Here is a 26,783-nt window from a genome sequence, read left to right on the forward strand (position 1 = left end):
AGAGATTACTAGAGGAAGCCCTATAGGAAAAATCTTACGGTAGGAATTCCCCACCCCACACCCACCTCTAAAATAGGCAACTGATCAGATGCAGAAAAGCAGGAAAACGAGGGAACTACCTCACACCAGTACATCCAAGGGCTGTTTGCTAAATTCCAGACAAGGAGGATCCAGAGAAAAGGTGACACTGGGGTCAACTCACAACCTCCTCCGGAGCTCCGCTCCTTCCTGTGGGGAAGCAGGAGGGGCCTGCCGCAGGCGGGGGGCTGCAAGGCGTTGCCAGGCACCTCGGGACCCCACAGTTCCTGGCTCTTCGCAATTATGGGGGCCCAAGCCCTTTAGCTTACCTTGGCTCTGGGCCGGAGGAGAGACATGTGACTATGACTCAGCCCTTTCCAATTCCCACCCTCCACCCCAGCTTCTGCAATCAAGATGCAAAGTTGAGATTGACCCATTTTGCAGCAACAACGTGTCAGTCTGTGCCCGGGAAACGCCGCTGATTGTGCAAACTGGGCGCTGCCTACTGGCCCCAGCTCTGAAGATGCAGGCTGTGGAAGAGGCCTCCCATTCTCTTCTCTACCACGGGAGACAGCTCCAGAGAGGCCCCGACACCTGTGCCAGGTCCCCACACCGGCTGTCGCCTGCGCCGAGGTGCGCACGGCGGGTTTCAAGCTCCCAGCCCTACAGAGCCAATCTGATGGAGGATGTAAGGGCGACCACAGTAAACAGGAGGCAAATTGCATCCGTTCGGTGTATGGGCAGTTAGAAGCTCAGGCAGGCTCCCTCCCAGCAGAAGTTACTAGAAAAGTCCAGTGCATGAGATATTTTGGAAGGGAAAAGAAGGCAGCAAAATATTGCATACTAGGGATGCCTGGGTGGCTCCGTGGTTGAACAGGTGGCTCAGTGGTTGGAACGGCTGCCTTTGCCTCAGGTCGTGATCCCCCGGGATCCTGGGATGGAGTCCCACATCCGGCTCCCCGCAGAGAGCCTGCTTCTCCCTCTGCCTGTGTCTCTGCCTCTCTCTGTGTGTCTCTCATGAATAAATACATAAATAAATAAATAAATCTTTAAAAAAATATTGCATGCTCCTGAAAAGTGGACACATTTTCAAAGAAGATTTAATCGGAACGTAGAAGCATAACCAGCTTTAAAATACACCACAAGCCAGAATTAACTAGTGGGGGGCAAGGGGGCAGAAGCAAGAGGGCCACAAAATAGGGAAGATACTGTTTGAAGGGGATATAAAATCAAATGACAGAAAATGAAGTCAGAAGACAGAAATTGTAAGGGTAACAAATACCGTTGGATTAAACTCCTCTCTACAAAGGAGGCAGGTCTCAGAGTGGGTGAAATATTGGTAAGAAACACATATAAAGTGAAATGACTCAGAAAGGTAGAATTTAAAGGTGATGGAACTCTGTTCCAGAATCAGGAGCACATGCACACACACAGAACTAGGAATCATAAAATGGAAAAGGCCAATTTTGCAAAATAAAAATTAGATTTCCAGTTAAGATATATATATCCAAATCTTTTTGATATTGTATAAGATAACCTCAGGGTGTTTAATAGTAACTGCTTGGTGTAAACAGAAATTAATAGAAATTATAATGGAAAACTTAAGTCTAATTTTTAGATTTTAGAAGGTCAATATATAATCCAAATAAGATTTATAAGGTCCAAATAAAGTAATATGATCACTACCATAGTTCTGCCCAACTCTGAACCTTGGCTATAGAGGCCAAATCTTTGCTAATTCTTGTGGAATATTTCCTAGTGCTGTTAGGTGCTTATTCATAAGGACAACCTCATTAATCTCTACGTTAAAATATTTGTATGCCCTCCCATATTTTTCAGCTGCTGGTTATATTTCATTCACTTACACAAAATTTAGTAACTAAGACACATTTAATTCCAGATCCAGAATTTTGTCATTTCTAATCAGCAATCTTGGGTAAATGCATTTTGATGAATTTTTGTGATGCCCCATTATGGAAATTCCTACTCCTGGCAATACAGAGTCAATTTAATTTTTGATTGATATGATCAGATTTCCCTCCATCCATCACTTGGGTCATTCCTTTCAATAAATTTTCCTAACTAGGTATTATTGTTTAACGTGAAAAAGTTTTTTTTCTGGTGTCAGGAATGGTTGGTCAGGCAACTTACTGCATGTGTTTACTGTATGAGACTTTCCATTCAACCCACTTTGGTTTTCTAGGTAAGTGATCATGTCATTCACCCATAATGCTAATTTTACACTTTTCCAGAGTTGATTTTTTGCTTTTTCTCTCTCTACTCCGTCTTCTTTAGTGAAAATTCCACTGCATCTTGCATGGATAAAATACCAACCCATGCACTGACCCAGCGCATTCACCCATAAATCCCACCTTCTCTTGACTCCAATGAATAAATTCTAGGTTATATTCTAGGTCAACCTCTGCTCTGGGCTTGGGTTTCATCCCCTCTGGATGACTCCAATACCTTCATTCAGCACCCGTGCTATCTCTCCTGCATCAGGAAATTAGTGAATTATACCATCAGCTTACACACTATTGCACCTAATTCTAACACAGGCAACAAACAATCCACATTCCCCTATAGATCCTGTGCCATTTATCTGATCTCTTATTCTTGCCGTCTCCCATCTCCTCAGCTCACACTCCCTCCGTCCCTCCTTCCCTTTGTTCCTTCCTTTCTCCTTCCCTAGAAAACAGAGAGAAAACTGCCCAAAACAAACATGTAACTCAGTGAATTGCTCTTTTAATCACTGCCATGGGCATGAAAAGTAGAATATTTTTAGAACCTCAGAAGTTTTCCATGTGGTCTACCCTAATCATGACATCTTCCAATCTTTGAAAGTAACCACTACTTGGACATTGAGAACCATGTCTTCTCTGCATGGCTCTACAGATTTATCAACCACATATGTGTCCCCCTCCCCCTTCCTGGTGTAGTTTTGCCAGTTTTAAAAAAATTTAGTGTTTTTAAGTCTCTTTTTAATCTAGAGGCTCCTGTTCTGTCCTTTTTCTCCTGCTTAATAACTTACTTGTTGAAAAATTTAGGTCCTTTGACCTGTAAAATTCCCACAGTTTAGATTTGCTGATGACATCCTTAGGATTTAGTTCAGTTCAACGTGTTCTGCATTCTGTAGTCTCTGCATTTCTCACAAAACAGTAGCTATCTCTAAAGGCTTGATTGTACTCAGTTGGTGTGTGTAGCAAGACCTGGGTGGTGGTGTGTTTGTGTTCTTTCATCGGGATGTATAAAATGTGTCTGTATCTCTCTGTGTGATGTTAATAGCTATTGATGCATAAAACCTGGATCCTTTCATTCCCTAGAACTTGCAAACTGAGGATATTCTACGTATATCAATTCTTATTTATGTATTAGCTGAAATATTCTATAAGAGACAGGTCTATTTATTTACTCCTGACAGAGTCTAGAGAAGAAAGGCACAATATCAGATTCTCTTCTGAACTTTAACGGAACTTTTGTCTCAGTCATTCATTCTAGTCAGGGTAAAATCCATTGGTAAATTCTCAGACCTTGTGCACTTTAATCCCTTGGTAGCATTTGCCAGGGGTGCTTGGGCCCACCTTTTTCACTTCTCTTCTGAGATGCCACATGCTTTGGCTGTTCTTCCTGCTCCATCGAGGGCCCTTCCCATCCCCTCGAAAGCTTTCCTGTGTCTTTCCAAAAATCTCTATCCCGGCCCCACTCTCTCCCCAGAATCTCAGAGCAGCACCTCCTCTGGGACGCACCCACCTCCCTGTCAGGATCCCAGAGAGTTTCAGACATTCCGTGGCCCCCTTCATCCCCCAAACACAAACTCCTTAACAGCACCGTGGTTTGCTCAGGGGTCACCCTCAACCCTACCCTCTCTAGCACCCCCAGTTGCAAAATCTGACCTCAGGCTGATCACTTCTTACCTTCAGAGGCGTGTGTGCTCTTGATTGCCTTTAGCCCAGTCCTGAATATCTGCTTTTCCAAATACGAGACAGAAAAGTAGGCATAACACGTCAATGACTGCCATCAGGATGAAAATTTTAAACCAGGCAGATTCCGGATCCTGAGGGATTATAGCGCAAAGTGATTGTAAATTAGCAGTCTTGAGGTACTTTGCAACACTTCCAATATAATATTCAAACTAGTCTAGGCTCACTTAACAGACATGGAAAAATATACTCATAAGGAGAAAAAAAATTGTAATTTCACTCTTCAAGGATAATTACTATTTATCTCTCTACTTTTTAAAAGATTTTATTTATTTATTTATTTATTTATTTATTTATTTATTTATTTATTTATGAGAGAGTGAGCAGGGGAGGAGCAGAGGGAGAGGGACAAGCAGAAGCCCAAGCTGGGATTCAATCTGACCACCCATAGATCATGACCTGAGCCAAAACCAAGTCAGACCTTTAACCGACTGAGTTACCCGGGTGCTCCCTATCTTTCTACTTCTTGATTTATGTCTATGTACATATAACTTTTCTTGTAGAAAAATGATGTAAAACTATGTACTATATACATAGTGCTTAAGCCAAGAATGTATATGCTTTTTATTGAGAAATTTATTATAAACATGTTTGCATATCAAGAAATATTCAACTGGGGATCCCTGGGTGGCGCAGCAGTTTGGCGCCTGCCTTTGGCCCAGGGCACGATCCTGGAGACCCAGGATCGAATCCCACATCGGGCTCCCGGTGCATGGAGTCTGCTTCTCCCTCTGCCTATGTCTCTGCCTCTCTCTCTCTCTCTCTCTCTGTGACTATCATAAATAAATAAAAAATTAAAAAAAAAAAAGAAATATTCAACTGTATCATAACCTTTACTGAGTGATTAGTAATCCAGAGTTTAGATTTATAAAATTTATAAAACATCCCTTATTTCTTTATATTTGTTTTTCACTTTTTGCTGCTATAAATCTGAGTATCTCGGTAATTCATTACATACCCATCAATGCTTTTGTTTGTTTGTTTTCATCATTGCTTTTGAATAAAATTTATCAAATACCTTTTCCTTAATTATAACATTTTTTCTTTAAGCCTATTAATCTGATCAGTTTCATTAATAGATTTTATAATATTGAGCCACTTTTACTTTCATAGAAAATGGCTTAGTTCATTATGGTGTCATAGGCATATATTTTAATATGCTGGTGGATTCTATGTACAGGTAATTTATTTCATTTTTGCATCTATATTCAAAGATGACATTGAATTTTAATTATGTTTGAGATTTGTTTTACTATTTTGCCTTTTACCTTTTTTATCAGCCGAGATTAAATTTTGTATAGTTAAATGTATAATGCATTATGATGGGATTTAGGTGTCTGGTGCCAAGCTTTTGAAGGATGCCCAACCCAAAGTTTATATAATTATTAAGTCCTATTTTACTTTAGTATTTTCATAGTTTCCTTTCTTCATTTACATTTTTAATCATCTAGAATTAATTTTGTTGTCAGATATAAGAACAGACTATAATTGTATTTTTCTATAAGCTGGCTTCCCACTATGTTTTTTTAAAAAAAATAAAGCCATTGTCTTTGGTTTGAAATGAAACTTTATCATTTAGAATGTATTTTTTTCAGGACTTGACCAAATCATTATCAGTCTTATTTAAAATATAATTAAGAGTAGGGTTGCTGGGTGGCTCAGTCAGTTAAGCATCTGACTCTTGATTTCTGCTCAGGTCATGATCTCAGCCTCCCGAATGGCTCTGTGCTGGGTGTGGAGCCTGCCCAAGATTCTCTCTCTCCCTCTCCCTCTGCCCCTTCCCACTCTAACTTGCATGCTCTCTCTCTCTCTTTCACTCAAAAAAAATTTAAATTAAAGTCAGCAAAATAAAATATAATTAAGAGTAGACATTTACAAAAAAAAAACTATTTGTTTCCTTCAGATGAGACATTGAACATATGTAATTATAGTGATTTCTCTAATTAAAGCATGCCAAGCTTGACAGGTCATTGGCAAACAGAAAGTCAGGAAAAGGACCGAGATGTGCCCAGAAATTTAATGATAGATAATAAAGTTTCAATAATTTTCAGTTAATAGAATTCACTGTGATTTGGACCTGAAGTCCAAAATGTGATATGACTCCCTCTTCATGTAGTTTCACTGATTTTGCTTTCATAGGTGTGTGGTTTTCTTCATTTGGTTTTTGCATGATTTTCAGTGTTTTTTTCCCATAGGTACTTTGTAATATTGGTTGATACTGGGCTTTAGGGCAGCCCCGGTGGTGCAGTGGTTTAGCGCCGCCTGCAGCCCAGGGTGTGATCCTGGAGACCCGGTATCGAGTCCCACATTGGGCTCCCTGCATGGGAGCCTGTGTCTTCTCCCTCTGCCTGTGTCTCTGCCTCTCTCTCTCTCTGAATAAATAAATAAAACCTTTAAAAAAAATAGAGTTTCAAAAAAAAAAAAGATACTGGGCTTTAGACTTTTATACAATATAATATCTAACTTTGAATTCTACCCTCTTCCAGGACAGTCTTTTCTTTGCATATAATGTTATTTTGTTCTTCTGCATTTACATCATATATACCTGTGACTTGCTTTTCTTGACCAATTGCATTTGCTAGCATTTCAGAATGCTGCATAATAAGATAGCATTTAGAAGGGTATGCACATAATGTTATAAATAGCTGTTATGGTTGAATACGTGAACATCTGGTACTTGCATGCAGATCTGATTTGGTAAGCCCTCATAAGGTTTTGGTGTCATTTGGCCATTTATAGCTGGATACACCAAGACTTAGAGTAAGAAGTGTTTCCAAGGGGGGAGGAGCAAGATGGCGGAAGAGTAGGGTCCCCAAATCACCTGTCTCCACCAAACTACCTAGAAAACCTTCAAATTATCCTGAAAATCTATGAATTCGGCCTGAGATTTAAAGAGAGACCAGCTGGAATGCTGCAGTGAGAAGAGTTCGCGCTTCTATCAAGGTAGGAAGACGGGGAAAAAGAAGTAAAGAAACAACGGCCTCCAAGGGGGAGGGGCCCCGCGAGGAGCCGGGCTGAGGCCGGGGCGAGTGTCCCCAGGACAGGAGAGCCCCGTCCCGGAGGAGCAGGAGCTGCACCGACCTTCCCGGGCGGAAAGGGGCTCGCGGGGAGTTGGAGCAGGACCCAGAAGGGAGGGGATGCCCTCGGGCTCCCGGGGACAGTAACAGCAACTGCGCGCCCAGGAGAGTGCGCCGAGCTCCCTAAGGGCTGCAGCGCGCACGGCGGGACCCGGCGGGACCCGGAGCAGCTGAAGGGGCTCGGGCGGCGGCTCCGCGGAGGGGGCTGCGGGGCGGGAGCAGCTCGGAGGGGCTCGGGCGGAGGAAGAGGCTCCGTGCGGAGGGGGCTGCGCGGTTCCAGGAGCAGCTCGGAGGGGTTCGGGCGGCGGCTCCGCGGTTGGGGTTGCGCGGCCCGGGAGCGCGAATCCACCAGCGCAGGCTCCGGAGCACAGGGCGCCGGGACACAGCCCAGGATCCCGCCTCCCCCGGGACAGGCAGAGGCCGGGAGGGCCCAGGACAGCGAGGACGCTCCTGCCCCAGCTGAGCAGATCAGCGGCCCCGCCCCGGAGCCTCCAGGCCCTGCAGACGGAGTTCCTGCCGGAGCTGAATCCAGGTTTCCAGAGCTGCCCCGCCACTGGGGTTGTTCCTCCTGCGGCCTCACGGGGTAAACAACCCCCACTGAGCCCTGCACCAGGCAGGGGCACAGCAGCTCCCCCAACTGCTAACACCTGAAAATCAGCACAGCAGGCCCCTCCCCCAGAACACCAGCTAGACGGACAACTTCCAGGAGAAGCCAAGGGACTTAAAGTACACAGAATCAGAAGATACTCCCCGGTGGTTCTTTTTTTGTTTGTTTGTTTTTGTTTTTGTTTTTGTTTCTGTTTTGTTTTGCTTTTTGATTTGTTTCCTTCCCCCACCCCCTTTTTTTTCTCCTTTCTTTTTCTTTCTCTTTTTCTTTTTTTTTTTTTTTTCGTTTTTTTTTTTTTTTCTTTTTCTTCCCCTTTTTTTTTCTCTTTCTCTTTTCTTTCCTTCTTTCTCTCCTCTCTTTTTCTCTTTTTCCCAATACAACTTGCTTTTGGCCACTCTGCACTGAGCAAAATGACTAGAAGGAAAACCTCACCTCAAAAGAAAGAATCAGAAACAGTCCTCTCTCCCACAGAGTTACAAAATCTGGATTACAATTCAATGTCAGAAAGCCAATTCAGAAGCACTATTATACAGCTACTGGTGGCTCTAGAAAAAAGTATAAAGGACTCAAGAGACTTCATGACTGCAGAATTTAGATCTAATCAGGCAGAAATTAAAAATCAATTGAATGAGATGCAATCCAAACTAGAAGTCCTAACGACGAGGGTTAACGAGGTGGAAGAACGAGTGAGTGACCTAGAAGACAAGTTGATAGCAAAGAGGGAAACTGAGGAAAAAAGAGACAAACAATTAAAAGACCATGAAGATAGATTAAGGGAAATAAACGACAGCCTGAGGAAGAAAAACCTACGTTTAATTGGGGTTCCCGAGGGCGCCGAAAGGGACAGAGGGCCAGAATATGTATTTGAACAAATTCTAGCTGAAAACTTTCCTAATCTGGGAAGGGAAACAGGCATTCAGATCCAGGAAATAGAGAGATCCCCCCCTAAAATCAATAAAAACCGTTCAACACCTCGACATTTAATTGTGAAGCTTGCAAATTCCAAAGATAAGGAGAAGATCCTTAAAGCAGCAAGAGACAAGAAATCCCTGACTTTTATGGGGAGGAGTATTAGGGTAACAGCAGACCTCTCCACAGAGACCTGGCAGGCCAGAAAGGGCTGGCAGGATATATTCAGGGTCCTAAATGAGAAGAACATGCAACCAAGAATACTTTATCCAGCAAGGCTCTCATTCAAAATGGAAGGAGAGATAAAGAGCTTCCAAGACAGGCAGCAACTAAAAGAATATGTGACCTCCAAACCAGCTCTGCAAGAAATTTTAAGGGGGCCTCTTAAAATTCCCCTTTAAGAAGAAGTTCAGTGGAACAGTCCACAAAAACAAAGACTGAATAGATATCATGATGACACTAAACTCATATCTGTCAATAGTAACTCTGAATGTGAACAGGCTTAATGACCCCATCAAAAGGCGCAGGGTTTCAGACTGGATAAAAAAGCAGGACCCATCTATTTGCTGTCTACAAGAGACTCATTTTAGACAGAAGGACACCTACAGTCTGAAAATAAAAGGTTGGAGAACCATTTACCATTCGAATGGTCCTCAAAAGAAAGCAGGGGTAGCCATCCTTATATCAGATAAACTAAAATTTACCCCAAAGACTGTAGTGAGAGATGAAGAGGGACACTATATCATACTTAAAGGATCTATTCAACAAGAGGACTTAACAATCCTCAATATATATGCTCCGAATGTGGGAGCTGCCAAATATATAAATCAATTATTAACCAAAGTGAAGAAATACTTAGATAATAATACACTTATACTTGGTGACTTCAATCTAGCTCTTTCTATACTCGATAGGTCTTCTAAGCAAAACATCTCCAAAGAAACGAGAGCTTTAAATGATACACTGGACCAGATGGATTTCACAGATATCTACAGAACTTTACATCCAAACTCAACTGAATACACATTCTTCTCAAGCGCACACGGAACTTTCTCCAGAATAGACCACATATTGGGTCACAAATCGGGTCTGAACCGATACCAAAAGATTGGGATTGTCCCCTGCATATTCTCGGACCATAATGCCTTGAAATTAGAACTAAATCACAACAAGAAGTTTGGAAGGACCTCAAACACATGGAGGTTAAGGACCATCCTGCTAAAAGATAAAAGGGTCAACCAGGAAATTAAGGAAGAATTAAAAAGATTCATGGAAACTAATGAGAATGAAGATACAACCGTTCAAAATCTTTGGGATGCAGCAAAAGCAGTCCTAAGGGGGAAATACATCGCAATACAAGCATCCATTCAAAAACTGGAAAGAACTCAAATACAAAAGCTAACCTTACACATAAAGGAGCTAGAGAAAAAACAGCAAATAGATCCTACACCCAAGAGAAGAAGGGAGTTAATAAAGATTCGAGCAGAACTCAACGAAATCGAGACCAGAAGAACTGTGGAACAGATCAACAGAACCAGGAGTTGGTTCTTTGAAAGAATTAATAAGATAGATAAACCATTAGCCAGCCTTATTAAAAAGAAGAGAGAGAAGACTCAAATTAATAAAATCATGAATGAGAAAGGAGAGATCACTACCAACACCAAGGAAATACAAACGATTTTAAAAACATATTATGAACAGCTATACGCCAATAAATTAGGCAATCTAGAAGAAATGGACGCATTCCTGGAAAGCCACAAACTACCAAAACTGGAACAGGAAGAAATAGAAAACCTGAACAGGCCAATAACCAGGGAGGAAATTGAAGCAGTCATCAAAAACCTCCCAAGACACAAGAGTCCAGGGCCAGATGGCTTCCCAGGGGAATTTTATCAAACGTTTAAAGAAGAAATCATACCTATTCTCCTAAAGCTGTTTGGAAAGATAGAAAGAGATGGAGTACTTCCAAATTCGTTCTATGAAGCCAGCATCACCTTAATTCCAAAGCCAGACAAAGACCCCGCCAAAAAGGAGAATTACAGACCAATATCCCTGATGAACATGGATGCAAAAATTCTCAACAAGATACTGGCCAATAGGATCCAACAGTACATTAAGAAAATTATTCACCATGACCAAGTAGGATTTATCCCTGGGACACAAGGCTGGTTCAACACCCGTAAAACAATCAATGTGATTCATCATATCAGCAAGAGAAAAACCAAGAACCATATGATCCTCTCATTGGATGCAGAGAAAGCATTTGACAAAATACAGCATCCATTCCTGATTAAAACTCTTCAGAGTGTAGGGATAGAGGGAACATTCCTCGACATCTTAAAAGCCATCTACGAAAAGCCCACAGCAAATATCATTCTCAATGGGGAAGCACTGGGAGCCTTTCCCCTAAGATCAGGAACAAGACAGGGATGTCCACTCTCACCACTGCTATTCAACATAGTACTGGAAGTCCTAGCCTCAGCAATCAGACAACAAAAAGACATTAAAGGCATTCAAATTGGCAAAGAAGAAGTCAAACTCTCTCTCTTCGCCGATGACATGATACTCTACATAGAAAACCCAAAAGTCTCCACCCCAAGATTGCTAGAACTCATACAGCAATTCGGTAGCGTGGCAGGATACAAAATCAATGCCCAGAAGTCAGTGGCATTTCTATACACTAACAATGAGACTGAAGAAAGAGAAATTAAGGAGTCAATCCCATTTACAATTGCACCCAAAAGCATAAGATACCTAGGAATAAACCTCACCAAAGATGTAAAGGATCTATACCCTCAAAACTATAGAACACTTCTGAAAGAAATTGAGGAAGACACAAAGAGATGGAAAAATATTCCATGCTCATGGATTGGCAGAATTAATATTGTGAAAATGTCAGTGTTACCCAGGGCAATATACACGTTTAATGCAATCCCTATCAAAATACCATGGACTTTCTTCAGAGAGTTAGAACAAATTATTTTAAGATTTGTGTGGAATCAGAAAAGACCCCGAATAGCCAGGGGAATTTTAAAAAAGAAAACCATATCTGGGGGCATCACAATGCCAGATTTCAGGTTGTACTACAAAGCTGTGGTCATCAAGACAGTGTGGTACTGGCACAAAAACAGACACATAGATCAGTGGAACAGAATAGAGAATCCAGAAGTGGACCCTGAACTTTATGGGCAACTAATATTCGATAAAGGAGGAAAGACTATCCATTGGAAGAAAGACAGTCTCTTCAATAAATGGTGCTGGGAAAATTGGACATCCACATGCAGAAGAATGAAACTAGACCACTCTCTTTCACCATACACAAAGATAAACTCAAAATGGATGAAAGATCTAAATGTGAGACAAGATTCCATCAAAATCCTAGAGAAGAACACAGGCAACACCCTTTTTGAACTCGGCCATAGTAACTTCTTGCAAGATACATCCACGAAGGCAAAAGAAACAAAAGCAAAAATGAACTATTGGGACTTCATCAAGATAAGAAGCTTTTGCACAGCAAAGGATACAGTCAACAAAACTCAAAGACAACCTACAGAATGGGAGAATATATTTGCAAATGACATATCAGATAAAGGGCTAGTTTCCAAGATCTATAAAGAACTTATTAAACTCAACACCAAAGAAACAAACAATCCAATCATGAAATGGGCAAAAGACATGAACAGAAATCTCACAGAGGAAGACATAGACATGGCCAACATGCATATGAGAAAATGCTCTGCATCACTTGCCATCAGGGAAATACAAATCAAAACTACAATGAGATACCACCTCACACCAGTGAGAATGGGGAAAATTAACAAGGCAGGAAACAACAAATGTTGGAGAGGATGCGGAGAAAAGGGAACCCTCTTACACTGTTGGTGGGAATGTGAACTGGTGCAGCCACTCTGGAAAACTGTGTGGAGGTTCCTCAAACAGTTAAAAATATACCTGCCCTACAACCCAGCAATTGCACTGTTGGGGATTTACCCCAAAGATACAAATGCAATGAAACGCCGGGACACCTGCACCCCGATGTTTCTAGCAGCAATGGCCACTATAGCCAAACTGTGGAAGGAGCCTCGGTGTCCAACGAAAGATGAATGGATAAAGAAGATGTGGTTTATGTATACAATGGAATATTACTCAGCTATTAGAAATGACAAATACCCACCATTTGCTTCAACGTGGATGGAACTGGAGGGTATTATGCTGAGTGAAGTAAGTCAGTCAGAAAAGGACAAACATTATATGTTCTCATTCATTTGGGGAATATAAATAATAGTGAAAGGGAAAATAAGGGAAGGGAGAAGAAATGTGTGGGAAATATCAGAAAGGGAGACAGAACGTAAAGACTGCTAACTCTGGGAAACGAACTAGGGGTGGTAGAAGGGGAGGAGGGCGGGGGGTGGAAGTGAATGGGTGACGGGCACTGGGTATTCTGTATGTTAGTAAATTGAACACCAATAAATAAAAAAAAAAAAAAAAAAAAAAAAAAAAAAAGAAGTGTTTCCAAGTGGCATAGCTTTTAAGTAGCTGAGTTGAGATTTGAATACTCACTGTAGATTTTTTTTTTCACTGTAGATATTTTTAGGAATATGAATATCTTTGTTTATCCAGTTTTCTCAAACTTTTAGCATAGAGTTGTTCTTAATATTCTTAGCTTTTAATCTATAGTGTCTCTCCAAAAATTTCTCCTTTCTTATTTGGTATTTCCAACATTTGAATCTGTCTCTTGTATCCCACTCCAGAAAGATTGTCTATCTAATTAATCTTTTCAAATTACCAATTTTTTAAAATGTTTTTTTAAATTTTTACTTATTTATGATAGTCACACAGAGAGAGAGAGAGAGAGAGAGAGAAAGAGAGAGGGGCAGAGACATAGGCAGAGGGAGAAGCAGGCCCCATGCACCGGGAGCCTGACGCGGAATTCGATCCTGGGTCTCCAGGATGGCGCCCTGGGCCAAAGGCAGGCGCTAAACTGCTGCGCCACCCAGGGATCCCCAAATTACCAATTTTAAGTTTTGTGTTTCTTCTCTACTGTTTTATTAACTGTAGAATTTATTTCTTTTACCCTTATTGCTTTAATCTTTTTTATTATTTGGGTTTGCCCTGTTTTTCCCCCTGAGCTCTAGAGTTGAATGCTTAGCTTATTTATTTTTGATTGGCTTTCTTGTGTTTTCTTTTAGAAATATATCAAGTTATAAATTACCCTAAATGTCCAATATATTTCCACATGTAACAATTTCACTGTCCTTTACTTCTAAGTGTTACTGAATTCTCTTTTTGATGTTCTTTTAAAACTAAAAATTACTTACTGTCATGTTGTTCAGTTTATAAACATATGTGATCTTTTTAGAAATCCTATTGGTAGTAGTTTCTAATGTTATTGCACTTTGGTTTTCTATAGAATATTTAACCTTTGAAGTCTGATTTGCCATCTATTCTCAGTGGAAGAACTGAGCCAAATCACTGAGTTTGACAATACAGGCAACTGACAGTCTAAAATGTTATTTCTTACTTTCAAAATATGAGTGGATTTTTCTATTTATCTATTCTATCTTTGATTTCCATCATAATTTAATTGTGATTGGAGGACATATTTTGTCTAATTACAGCCCTGTTACAATTTCTAGGATTTACATAATGGCACAGTATATAGTCAATTTTTGTAAATGTTCAAGGACATTTATATACCTTGAAAGGACTGAGGATTCTGTAGTTGTTCAGTGTGGCATTCCATATATGTCAGTTAGGCCAAGTATGTTAATTGTGTTGTTCAACTCTTTTATATTTTTACAGATTCTTTTTCTCCTTGCTGCAATAATTACTATAAGTGGTATATTAAAATTTCTCACTGTAGCTATCTTTGTATCTTTTAAAGGCAGAGATTTGGTTTTTTGGTTACACTATGGTGCACAGCAGGTTGGCTAGGAGCTATGCTTTACATCTCTTCATCCCCAGATCCAGGATGGTAGAGATACAGCCACCACTCTGATTGTTACCAGTCACTGTGTCAGAGAGAGAGAATGGCCTTCTGATTCTTAACACTTCTTTTCAGAATTAACATACATAACTTCTTCTCATACATCATTGGCCAAAATAACTTGCACAAATACATTTAACTTCATGGAAGTGGGAAAATGCCAAGAGAAGAACCAGAAAAAAAAATTATTGTTGCAATAATTAGCTCCTAGTCTACTCTTTTCATCACCAAATATTTGATTCACTCACTTTACTCCACACAGAACACACTAATCAGAGCAGACCACTCCAAAAGCCTACCAGTCCCTACATTCACTTCAGGACCTGATCAAAGAACACTCAAGCGCACACCGAGAGGTTGCTCTCAAAATGTCCACCTAGCAGAGTGCCAGCGTTACTGTAAACCAGTAGCTACTGTTTGTCTCCTAATCTTATTTTTATGAAAGGAAGTATTTATGACGGCTGATGGATGGTTGTGCTGCACTTTGCACCCGATGCCACAACTAGGTGGGACTCTGGGTTTATCTTGCCTCCTTTCCGGAGAAAGTGAAATTTTTACACTTGTGCAAAGGAGAATGAACTGAATGTTTTGGTGACTGGAAGAGTGAACCCATGTGACATTTTTGGTCCTCCTTCCTGGTACACGATACAACTGTACTTCACAGCCCCCCTGAAGTCAAAGTTAGTCGGGTTTGATTTGGACAATGATGTAAAGCATGTGCTTGGTTATCCTTTGTTGTGTGCAGGAGATTGCACTTGAAGAAAACTATTTCTGGTGATGGTTGGGTGGGTGAGGCCTCTCCTCCCAAGTGGTATTTTTGCTTCCAGATTCATCTGCGACTCTAGCAAATCATAACCCCCTTAAGTAAAGTTGGATATTTTCTGGTCTGCCCAGATGACTCAAAGCAGCCTGTAAGGACTGCTTTATTTCTGTTCACCTTTACTCCTTCCATGCAACACTTGGAAGGTCTCAGACTCAAATAAGAATTAGTTTATCAGGGTCCTCATCCTTGGTACTCAAAAGTAACCAAAAAATCTGTTTTCCTCATCCCAGTACAAAATACCCTGTAGTCCTTGGCTTAATTCTTTCAGTTCCTGACTTCTTCCAGATGTTGCCTGTTAAAGTTTTCCATGTCCCGGGTTCTCTGAGGCTCTTCTCTGAAGACTTTATATTTTCCCAACCTTTTAAATTGCCAGGGGTGGCTCAGCGGTTTGGTGCCTGCCTTGGGCCCAGGGCATGATCCTGGAGTCCCGGGATCGGGTCCTGCATCGGGCTCCTTGCATGTAGCCTGCTTCTCCCTCTGCCTGTGCCTCTGCCTCTCATGAATAAATAAATAAAATCTTTAAAAAAATAAAAATAAATTGCCTTTACTAAGAGAATCAACCCAAATTACTTACTGTCTTTAATGGAATCAGAAATCTCACTAATTAGCTATATTTCATCTGAAATTTTTTATTTCAGTTTTTATATTTTTAATTGCCAGGGGTTAGATTTAGTTCTTTGTCAAATCTTGTGCTTATTTATATTTTCAATGCTCTCTTTTGCTTCTTTATACATATGCATTGATTTCCAGTGTCTCTGAGGGCCTGATTCCAAGGTTATTTTTTATCCTTCTTTCACAAGACACCTTATTTCTTTACATGTTTGGTGATTTTTGATTGATTATAAAATCATTTTCAATAAACCCTAACACATGAGAAAATCATGGAGTATGAATTGAGTGCATTTCTCCAAAAAAATTTTACTTGCTTCCACCAGGCATCTGGGGACTACTTGAAATTCAATGCTTGGCTTATGGCATTTGAAACAGAGTTTGAATTTGGGCCTCAAACCCTTGTGAAAATTAGTTTATTGTTCCAGATGTCCAGAGGAGTCTTTATTCAGTTTTTCCGTTCCCTTTGAAGCTGAGCCTGAGAAACAAGTTTCCTTACTGGACAGAGACATCTGGGCAGACACAACTTTGAACTGTTAAGAAGCCATTGTTTCCTCCCACCTTTTGGAAGTCAGCAGAGAAGTTAAGTTAGCTCACCTAACAACTTTTGGAGGTCCACTCAGCATATCCAAGTGAGTTAAATGGAAGAACAGGCTGAGTGGGCTCTATACTCAGGGAGAAAACAGCTTGGTTTCCTGGAATTCTGTTTTTCTATTGAGACCACTTTTCTGACCAAGGAGTTTCCATAGTGCTATTTCCTGCCTTTCTGATACCATAAGTACATAGATCATGATGGTAGAGAGTTCTTCTTTTTGGGAAATTTGACTATGGTGAATGCAAACCATCTCTCCTTGGTCCATGTCATGGGATAACATGACACCTTAGGATTCTACTACTTCTCACCTTAGGATTTTCCTCCAAATAAACCAAGCTTGTATATAAGCCATATGGTACTAGTAATGTGAAGGTATAGTTCTTTGTGATTATAGATTTATGCCAGTGCTTCCAGTCTGACTTTTTTTTAAAGAATGGTTTTGGGATAGTCTCTCTTATTCTTGGTTCGTTCATCATAGCTGAAGCTACAGATCAACCATCAAGGGTTCCTGAACCAAGGCAACCCAAAGCTTCAGTGGGCATTGACCTCTCTGGGATCAAGTTCTTCCTTCGTTTTTCTTTTTTTTTTTTTAAAGATTTTATTTATTTATTCATGAGACACACACACACACACACACACACAGAGAGAGAGAGAGAGAGAGAGAGGCAGAGACACAGGCAGAAGGAGAAGCAGGCTCCATGCAGGGAGCCTAATGTGGGACTCAATTCTGGGTCTCCAGGATCATGCCCTGGGCTGAAGGCAGCACTGAACTGCTGAGCCAACTGGGTTGCCCCCTTCATTTTTCATCTCTGAAATTTTTTCTCTTACATCTTTTTTTCAAGATCAGGTATGCATTGAAAATGATTATTTAAATTTCATAGAGCATTTTAGCATTCTTAAGAAGATTTCAGGTAACCTTGTCCCCCACACTTATAGAAACACAAGTTGGCCTTTATAGAGGGAATTCTTTTGATCTCTAATTCTATTTGCTCCTGATTTTTCATTCCTTTTCTAACAAAACTGAATCTTGTTATTTATATTGCCATTCACCCAGCCAAATTCCTGTTTGGATACAGCCACACATTCATTGTTAAAAATCACACAGGTCTATTTCTGTTCCCATGACCAATGACTAAGATGTTCCCAGCACAACTAATTGACATCCAATGAGAAAGAAATCATATTATATATAGATTCAGAGGGATGCCTGATCTGACCAAGTTTAATGTGAGAGAAATGTCATTACTCACCTCCTACTGATGTCACTTCCACAATTGTTTGCGTATATATTACCTTCTTTCTCTGTATAAGATATGAGAAAAGTAACCACCCATATCTGGATGCTCCTTACCTGATTAAGGATCACTCCACACAGAGTAGAAGAAATTAGTCTTCCTATCATCCCAATTACAGCTGTAACTCCTTTAAGGAATCCGTAAAAACTATGTAAAAAAGACAGATGTAAAGTCATACAAATGCTACAGGAGAATTTAACCTAATGAAATGAGAAGTAAGAGAGATATATTTTGATTTCCTGAATTTTTCATTCCTGTTTTTCAAATTTCATTAAAATATCAAAAAAACTATGTGGATATAACTAACTTTCTGGTTGCAGTACAAAGTCAGGAAGGTTGGCTTTCACAGTAAAAACTATTAAGAGATTGAGAAAGTGAGCAAGATTAGAAAATCTCTAAATACAATTGAGAAATTCCGAAAGTGATGCTTATTGGTGATGGGAACTGATTTAAGGTTAACACAAAATCAAAGGACTCTGTTCACCTGGTCTATGCCCACGGTCCCAGAGCTACTGGCCCCAGCGATTGCTCCCAATGTTCAGATGAGGAAGCTAGAAGCTTGGTTTCCAAGCAACTGTGCTTGGCTAGTCCTGGGTACCCAAACCCAGTTAAGCAGAAAGTGAACTACAAAAGCAGGGAAGTCACAGAGAATGATTGATAGAGTAGGGGTCAAATCCATCAGTCATCAAGAACGAGGAAGTGCCTTTTGGAGAGCAGAATCAGTTGGTCTTACTAAGAAAGTAGTTCTCTCCAGGGTGGGGAATATTTGCCTTTCCTGTTCAATAAATTTCACCATTAAAAGTTCTATGTTTTCTTTTATTCTGTTTTGTGAGAGTGAGGGTTTTCTGGTTGTTTTGTTCTGTGCATTTTATTTCCTAGGTCTATTTTATTCCTATTCTGCTATTGAACATGGGAGGGAATATACAGTTTATCTATTAGTTTCTCTGTCCCTTAATCAGAGGGGCATGACACATGGGATGAGAGTCCTTGCATGTTGGGCTGTATGCAGTCACTGGATGGAAATTGGATTTGCTTTTTACGGGGAGCTGAAGAGTGTGTTCTAATGTATAAAGAAAAACATTTAAGGTTATGAGCAATCATAGGTGCAGATTGGGATCGAAACCACCAATTGTCCCCAGAATTTAGTTACCTGATTAATTTTAGCAATAGGATCCCTAGGATTTTTGTGGGAATAGGGCCACTTATGCCTTTTCTAAGCCTTTGTCACATTTATCTTCATGACCCCCTCTCCCTATAAAAATATTAAAAATTATATTTTATAACTCTGTGTGTGTGTATGTGTGTGTTGAGGAACTTTTCAGTTTCTTTTTAAAAAATAAATTTATTTTTTATTGGTGTTCAATTTACCAACATACAGAATAACACCCAGTGCTCATCCCGTCAAGTGCCCCCCTCAGTGCCCGTCAGTTTCACCTAAATTGTCAGATTTACTGGCATGAAGTTGTTCATAATATTCTGTTATTTCTTTTTTATATGCTAAGACTTACCATAATGCATGCTTTGTCATTATGGGTATTGATAATTTTTCTCTATTTTTCTTAATCAGTCTTCATTATTTCATTAATTTCATTAATTTCCAAAGACCCAACTTTTGACATTGTTGATTTTACTTGTCCTAATCTTCATAATTTGAGGGGTGGGGTTAATTTGCTGCTTTTTTTTCTGGCTACTTGAGATAAGAAACATAATTATTGACTTTAAGACTTAAATGTTTTTCAATATATATTTCAAAGCTATATATTTCTCTCTAGGCATGATTTTAAAAGCATCCCACATGCTTTGAAATGTCCTATTTCATTGTACTTTATTTTCTAATTCTAATTGTGATTTCTTCTTTAACTTAAACATTACTTTCAAAGCAATGGGGTTATGTATCTTCTGCTTTCAATGGCAACCTTAATTCACTGTGATCAAAGAATATATTCTGAATAATTTCAAGCATTTTAAATCAACTGCAGCTTGCTTTATGACCCAGCATATCATTAATTTCAGTAACTGTCCCATAAGCAACTGAAAATAACTTGAATCCTCTCCTTGTTGATTGTAGCATAGTGTTCCACAGATGTCAATTAAGTCAACTCTGTTAATTTTGTTCTTTATTCCATTATCCTTACTAGCTTTCTGTCTACCTCTATTTTTGCACAAGCCATTGAAAGAGCTTATGAAAGTTTCTTCCTTCATTGTACATTTGTCTAGTTCTTTGAGTTCTCTCAATTCATAATGAATATAATTATATTCATTATGATCTATAATGATCTTATATGATCTATAATCTATAGTATTGGGTTCAAACAGAGACATTCTTTATTTCTAATAGTGTTCTATTTTTTTCTGATACTTCCATAGTTATTTCAGGTTTCTTTTGGTTAATATTTGTTTGGAATACTTCTTTCTATCCTTTAATTGCATCCTTATTGTGTCCTCATGTTTAATGTGTCTCTTATTTGCAGCATAGAGCTGTATTTCCTTTATTATTGAGTTTAACAATCTTGATACTTACTTGAAGTATTTCATATATACTAACATAATTACTAATATACTTGTGATCATCCTTATCTGTTCACTATTTATTTTCTTTTTGACCTCCTCTTTTATATTCCACTTTTTCTTCTAGATTTATCCATTTCATTTTATTTTTCCTTCCATGATATTATTTCACCATTCTTCTCAAGCATTGAAGATATTATGACATGTACTCTTTACTTAAGTTTATTACAAATTACAGTTTTACTATTTTTTGTATGCCAGAGCTTAGAACATGTTTAAGATTTTAGTATTTTGACATTTCTGTTTTATCTCCCTGCTGCTCTTTGCATTATTTCATCCTGTATTTTAACTCCTTAATGTAATTTGTTTCGATACGCATTTCAACTCACAGGTTATTCTCTATTGGTTTTATGGATCAATAGCCTCTGATTACACACATATTTACCCTGCCTAATTGCTCTTCAGTCCTTCTAACATATTCAGATTTCAATAGAAATAATTTCTTTATAGTATATCTTTTAGTGAAGATCCACTGGTGACAATTTCTCTGTCTGAAAACATTTTTATTTTGCTTTGATTTTCGAAGAATATTTTCAGTAGGGATAAAATTTGAGATTGACATTTATTTATTTTTTAGCACTTTATAGAGCTCATATCATTATCTTCTGGTTTTCATGGTTTCTGTTGAAAAGTTAGATGTCAAGGTTATTACTACTACTTGAAAGTGGCATGCCTTCTTGCTCTAGTTCTTTTAAGATCTTTTTCTTAGTCTTTAGTTTTCAGCATTCTTACTATATATAAGTTACAATTTACATTTCATCATGGTTGAAATTCACAGAGCTGTATGTATGTGTGATTTGCTGTCTTTCATTATTGGATTATTTGGGGCTGTTTTCTCTTAAAATATTGCTTATGTCATGTTTTATCTGTCCTTTCCTTCTGAGACTCAAGTACAGATTTGTTAGCCTTTGCATTTTGTTCCACATTTCCATTATGTTTCTTATGATATGTCTTCCTATTTATCAATCCTAATTTGTTGTCAAACCTGTCTATTAAGATCTTAATTTCAGACATTTTATTTTTCAGTTCTAGAACTTTCATTTTTTAAATAGATTCCAGTGTTGATCAAATTCTTTATCTTCTCTTCAGCTTTTCCCCTGGTTTCTTGGGTATATTAATCATAGATATTTCAAAGTTCTTCTTACCTGGTAATTTCAATACCTGTATTGATTGTAGGACAATTTCTAATCCATTTTATGGTTATTTATCACATGGCCCTATCCTTTGTTATGCCTAGTAATTTTTACTAAATTCTGGACATTGTGAGTAAGAACTGTAGGGACTCCAAGAATATGTTATACTTTGCAAGAAAAGATTCACCCTTTTCTCTAATAGATAGATTTGGAAGGGAGGGTGTGATCACTTTAATCTAATTATTGAATGAACTAAGATGAGGTTAGGTTGCAATTGTAATAAGACTCAGTTTACCTGTAGTATCCTACAGTTCCTTAAGTAATACCCTCCATACTATTAAATGGAGAGCTCAGTATATCCAGCCAGGTCCCTCCAGGGCTCGTTAGATCTTGTCTCCTTAGTATAGACAGTATAGGAAATTCTGCCATGCTTCTTTTATGGTTTTGGTTTAGATTTTTGCCACTTGCCCCAATGAACTTCAGAATTCAACAAATATCTCTAGGAAAAGCTGACTTTATGTGTAAATTTCCTTAACTTTCAATATTGTCACTCCAGCCCTTTGCAACCCAAACACTGGACTAACTTCTCTATCCAGAGCAGCAGGCTTGTCCTAGGGCCAAATCTGAATTACCAGCCTTTTGCTAATTGGCAAATAACCTCAAGGAAAAAGTGATGGGAGTTGTCAGCTGACCTTGGAAGTGCTATCCTCTTGTATCTTTGGTCCTATTGGCCTCTGCTGCTGTCTGATGCCTTGGGTATTTTATTTTATTTTTAAAGATATTTAAAAAAATAGTCTCTATACCCAATGTGGGGCTCAAATGGTGATTTTGAACAACCCCGAGACCAAGAGTCACATGCTCCACCAACTGAGCCAGCCAGGTGCCCTTACTTTTGGTATTTAGCGTTTCCAAATTTCCCTCACCTGGAATGTCAATCATCCACAGCTTGCCCAATCCTATGTTAAAGTTGAACAGTTTTCTCAAATTTTGCTTTACAGTTGTAAAATGTTAGGTGCATAGAAATTTAGTGTATTATATCTTCTAGTGAATTAAAGTAATTATTAAAAAATTCTTTATTTCTAGTAATGCATTTTGCCTTAAAGTCTACATTGGCTGATCTGTTTTCCTTTATTTTTCTTTTAATCTGTTACATTTTGTTACTACTTTTATTCCCATCCAGATTAACTCAAAATTTGGAAGATATAGTCCTTTTATATTTTATGTTTTTCTGCTGCATTTAATTTAATATGATCGTTATTCTGTTTTTTCCACCTATTTTATGTTCCTTTTGAAACTTCATTTCTTGGATCCTTTTTCATTGTGTTTTTAAAATATCATCTCCTTTACACTTTTACTATCCTTCAATAGTTACCCTAGAGATTAAAACATATATTTTTGACTGAGTTTGGTTTGATATAAATGAATATTTTTACAAATTCTCATTAATGAAAGCACCTTAGAACAATATTCATTTATACCCTCTCATCTTTTGTCTTTTTTATTGTCTTACATATTAGTCTACATATTTTTTTACTTTATATGGTATTGTTTTCTTTTGTAAATTCAGTAATTATTAGATTTACTCTATTTTTTTTCCTCTCCCTCTTTATTTGTTCCTGTATTTCTATACTTCATCTGTGATTATTTTGCTTCTGCCCAAAGAATTCCCATTTAAAAAGTTTTAATTGGAGGTCTTTGCTGATGAATTCTCACAATTTGCCTGAAAATATTTTTATATTACCTTAATTCTTTGAAGGAACTTTTTGTTGGATATAGACCTCTAATTAATGATGATTTTCTTTTTTTCCATATTAAAGATTGGGTTCTAGCTTCTAGCTTTCATTGTTTCCGTTGAGAAGGGAGTTCCCAGTCTTATTATTTCTTCTTTGAAAGCAATGTGCCTGGGCACCTGGGTGGCTTAGTGGTTGAATGTCTGCCTTTGGCTTGTGTCATGATCCGGGGGTCCTGGGATTGAGTCCCGCATCAGGGTCTCTGCAGAGAGTCTACCTATGTCTCTGCCTCTCTCTGTGTGACTCTCATAAATAAATAAATAAATAAATAAATAAATAAATAAATAAATAAATATTTTTAAAAAAAAGAAAGTAATGTGGCTTTTGCTATGGCTGTGTTTAAGAGATCTCTTTTTCTCTCTCTCTGCCTTTCTAGTCTTAGCAATTTTACTACGACAAGTCTAGGAGTGGTTTTCTTTATATTTATCCTATTATATATCGGTAACTATGACATCTTTTTTTTTTTAGAGACTTTATTTATTCATGAGAGACACACAGAGAGAGGCAGAGACATAGGCATAGAGAGAAGCAGGCTCCATGCAGGGAGCCGGATGTGGGACTTGATCCCAGATCTCCAAGATCACACCCCAGGCTGCAGGCGGCACTAAACCGCTGCACCACCGGAGCTGCCCCCAACTATGACATCTTTAATGACTGTATTCTCCTCCCAGATTCAGAAGTCTTTAGCATGCTATGGCTGTAGGAAAGGACTTGATCTATTTTTACTTAAAAGAGATGCTTTCATTCTGTAGTCAGAGAAACAAACAGAATCCTCAATGCCAAGAATCCAGAGTATTTTGACAATTCCTCTGAAAACCATTACACATCCATAGGATGGAGCAGTTCTTTTGACCTTAGAGTAGGTGACAATGTTTTATGGTCTTATCCTCATGCCACTCAGTCCTCAAACAGTAAGTATGTGATATGGGGGATGCAAACAAAGGTTGTTCTAATGCAGGGTAATTTTCTGGACAACAATCAGCTCTAAATTTGCTCATCCTTCAGCTGCAACAGCCCATGGTAAAGGGCATTTGGAAGTTTAATAGTCATTAAAGTAGACTTTCAATTTTATTAATTTTATATTTTGGCATACTATGATTTAGTAGAGCCTGAATAGGATTCTGATGTCTGAACTATAGTTCAGACCCACATGGAGGGAAATTCAAGGGTGTACAATCCATCCAATCAGTCAAAAATAATTAAAAGCTATAGAAGTCTTTTTGGAGCCTCCATTTAAGAATGTCAAGGCAATGACAATTTCTTCTTAATGCATTACAGAACATCTCTAGAGTTCTCTGTGCTTTTCTATTCTTGCACCAAAGTGATGGAAACTATTACATTCTTAGGTCTTCCCTCTTTCAATCTTATTTCCCAAATGATATTCTCAACAAAATCACATTTGCTTGTTTCTTTTACCTTCCAGACCTTTTTTCCTGCACCTTTGTTTTGCTCCAAACTATATAATCCCTGACTTAGAACTCTTTAGTTCTAACAAAGACTAAATTTCCCTAAAAAGACAAATTAGAACTTTATTCTCTAAGGGAACTCTCTTTAATAGGTGAGGAAGGTATATGATTAGGAACATTCTTGCTTAAGTAAGTTTGGTCTTCATCTAATTAATGAAAGATAGTTTAAGCAATACAAATTGATATGGTTGAGCTGTAACACACATATGCCCCCAAAATTGAGGATGAACTAAGAATTTTTTCCACTTTGTAGATTAGTATATTTATTCTCTCTGGCCCTACAAAATTACCTGGCTTACATGGAATTTGGGTCCATTGGAATGATGCAACTTAGACCAAGTCCTATGTTACTCAAGCCATTGCTGGTTGAGATTATTCCGCATCCTCCTGACCAGATGCTAGCAAATAGCCCTATTGAGGGAGTGACTACAGCTAGTCAGTTGGAAGCAGACATATGTAGGTATGAGCCCTCAGTGCTTATTATGGTGTGACTTTACATAAATTCTTTTTACTGGTCTTTTGTTTCCTCAGCCATACTATAATGGACAGTTTCTTGTCCATGCTGGGTCATAACAGGCACATAAAAAATGCTCAATAAATCCTAGCTATTGGGGATCCCTGGGTGGCTCAGTGGTTTAGCGCCTGCCTTCAGCCCAGGGCATGATCCTGGAGTCCCGAGATCGTGTCCCATGTCAGGCTCCCAGCATGGAGCCTGCTTCTCCCTCTGCCTGTGTCTCTGCCTCTCTCTTTCTCTCTGTGTCTCATGAGTAAATAAAAAAAAAAATCCTAGCTATTTATAATTTCTTCTATTTCTGTATATATTCTCTCTCTCTCTCTTTTTTAAAAAAGATTTATCTACTTATTTAGAGAGAAAGAGAATTAGCAGGAGGGGCAGAAAGAGAGGGAAAGACAATTTCAAGTAGACTCTTCACTGATCATGGAGTTCCATGTAGGGCTCAATCCCAGTACCTTAAGATCATGACCTGAGCTAAAACCAAGAGTCAGGTACTTAACCGACTGAACCACCCAGGTGCCCCTATTTCTATATACATTCTTTTTTTAAAGACACATTCATTTAGTGTCATGATCAGACTCTTACATTTAGCAATCCACAGCATGGGTGGAAAAGAAAATCTACACTAAAAGCCTTTGTTGGAATGCTTTACATTTTCCACAGAACAGAAACTAAAATAACCTGTCATACAATTGGTCACAAATACAGTCCTCGAGTTTTCTGCCCATACACATGAGTATTGTCTAAAACATGTCTTCTTTGTAGCAGCTAGGCCCTGCCACCACTGTGCTTGGCTGAGTTCACAAATCTGTTGTAACTTGTAGCTTCCCTGTCACTTCTCTGGCTCTCTTCTCCTGCTAAGCTTTGTTTCCTGGAAGTAATTGAAACCTTCTGCCACTGGAACTAGCTGCTGCTGCTGGAACTACCATAGCCACCTTAGTTTCATGGTTTGGCAAAGTATTGACCTCCACCACCACAGGGGCAGAGCTTCTGCCTCCAAATTTCCCTCCTTCTATGGGTCCAAAATTTGAGGACGGAGTGTTCTAATTGCCCAAATCATGACAGCTTCCGCCACCTCCAAAGTTGCTTCCATCATGACCAAATCCATTATAGCCATCCCTACCACCACCCTATCCACCACCACCTCGACTACCACCAAAACCACCTAACCCACTGAAGTTTCCTCCACAACCACAGTTGTCATTCCTACTAAAACCACCCTCCACAGTGACCACCAAAGTTTCCAGAACCACTTTGACCTCTTAGGCTGGATGAAGCACTACCCATCTCTTGCTTCAATAAGGCTTTACTTACTTCACAGTTGTGACTTCACAGTGTGGGATTTTTGAATGACAATCTTGTCTACAGAGTCATGGTCATCAAATGTTACAAAAGCAAAACCTTTCTTTCTGC

At 39.0% G+C, this 26,783-nt stretch overlaps 1 protein-coding gene across 9 annotated transcripts in view; it reads right to left on the reverse strand.

The window, feature by feature from the left end:
- SLC17A1 (solute carrier family 17 member 1) overlaps positions 1 to 26,783 on the reverse strand; it is a 78,845-nt gene that overhangs the window by 35,022 nt on the left and 17,040 nt on the right. For 7 of the 9 annotated variants that reach the window (XR_005384409.1, XR_005384407.1, XR_005384408.1 and 4 more), the window contains 2 exons: positions 17,956 to 18,046; positions 3,933 to 4,072 (listed from right to left, as the gene is read on the reverse strand). Coding sequence is in view for 5 of the 9 variants with exons in the window: in XM_038584312.1 (XP_038440240.1) it covers positions 3,935 to 4,072; positions 17,956 to 18,046 (229 nt within the window). In the remaining 4 variants the exon portion in view is untranslated. Of the gene's footprint in view, positions 1 to 3,932; positions 4,073 to 17,955; positions 18,047 to 19,437; positions 19,590 to 26,783 lie in introns of those variants that run through there. The other 2 variants (XM_038584315.1, XM_038584314.1) reach the window with 2 other exon arrangements.

This window comes from Canis lupus, chromosome 35, assembly GCF_011100685.1.
Source record: "Canis lupus familiaris isolate Mischka breed German Shepherd chromosome 35, alternate assembly UU_Cfam_GSD_1.0, whole genome shotgun sequence".
NCBI classification, from domain to species: Eukaryota; Metazoa; Chordata; class Mammalia; order Carnivora; family Canidae; genus Canis; species Canis lupus.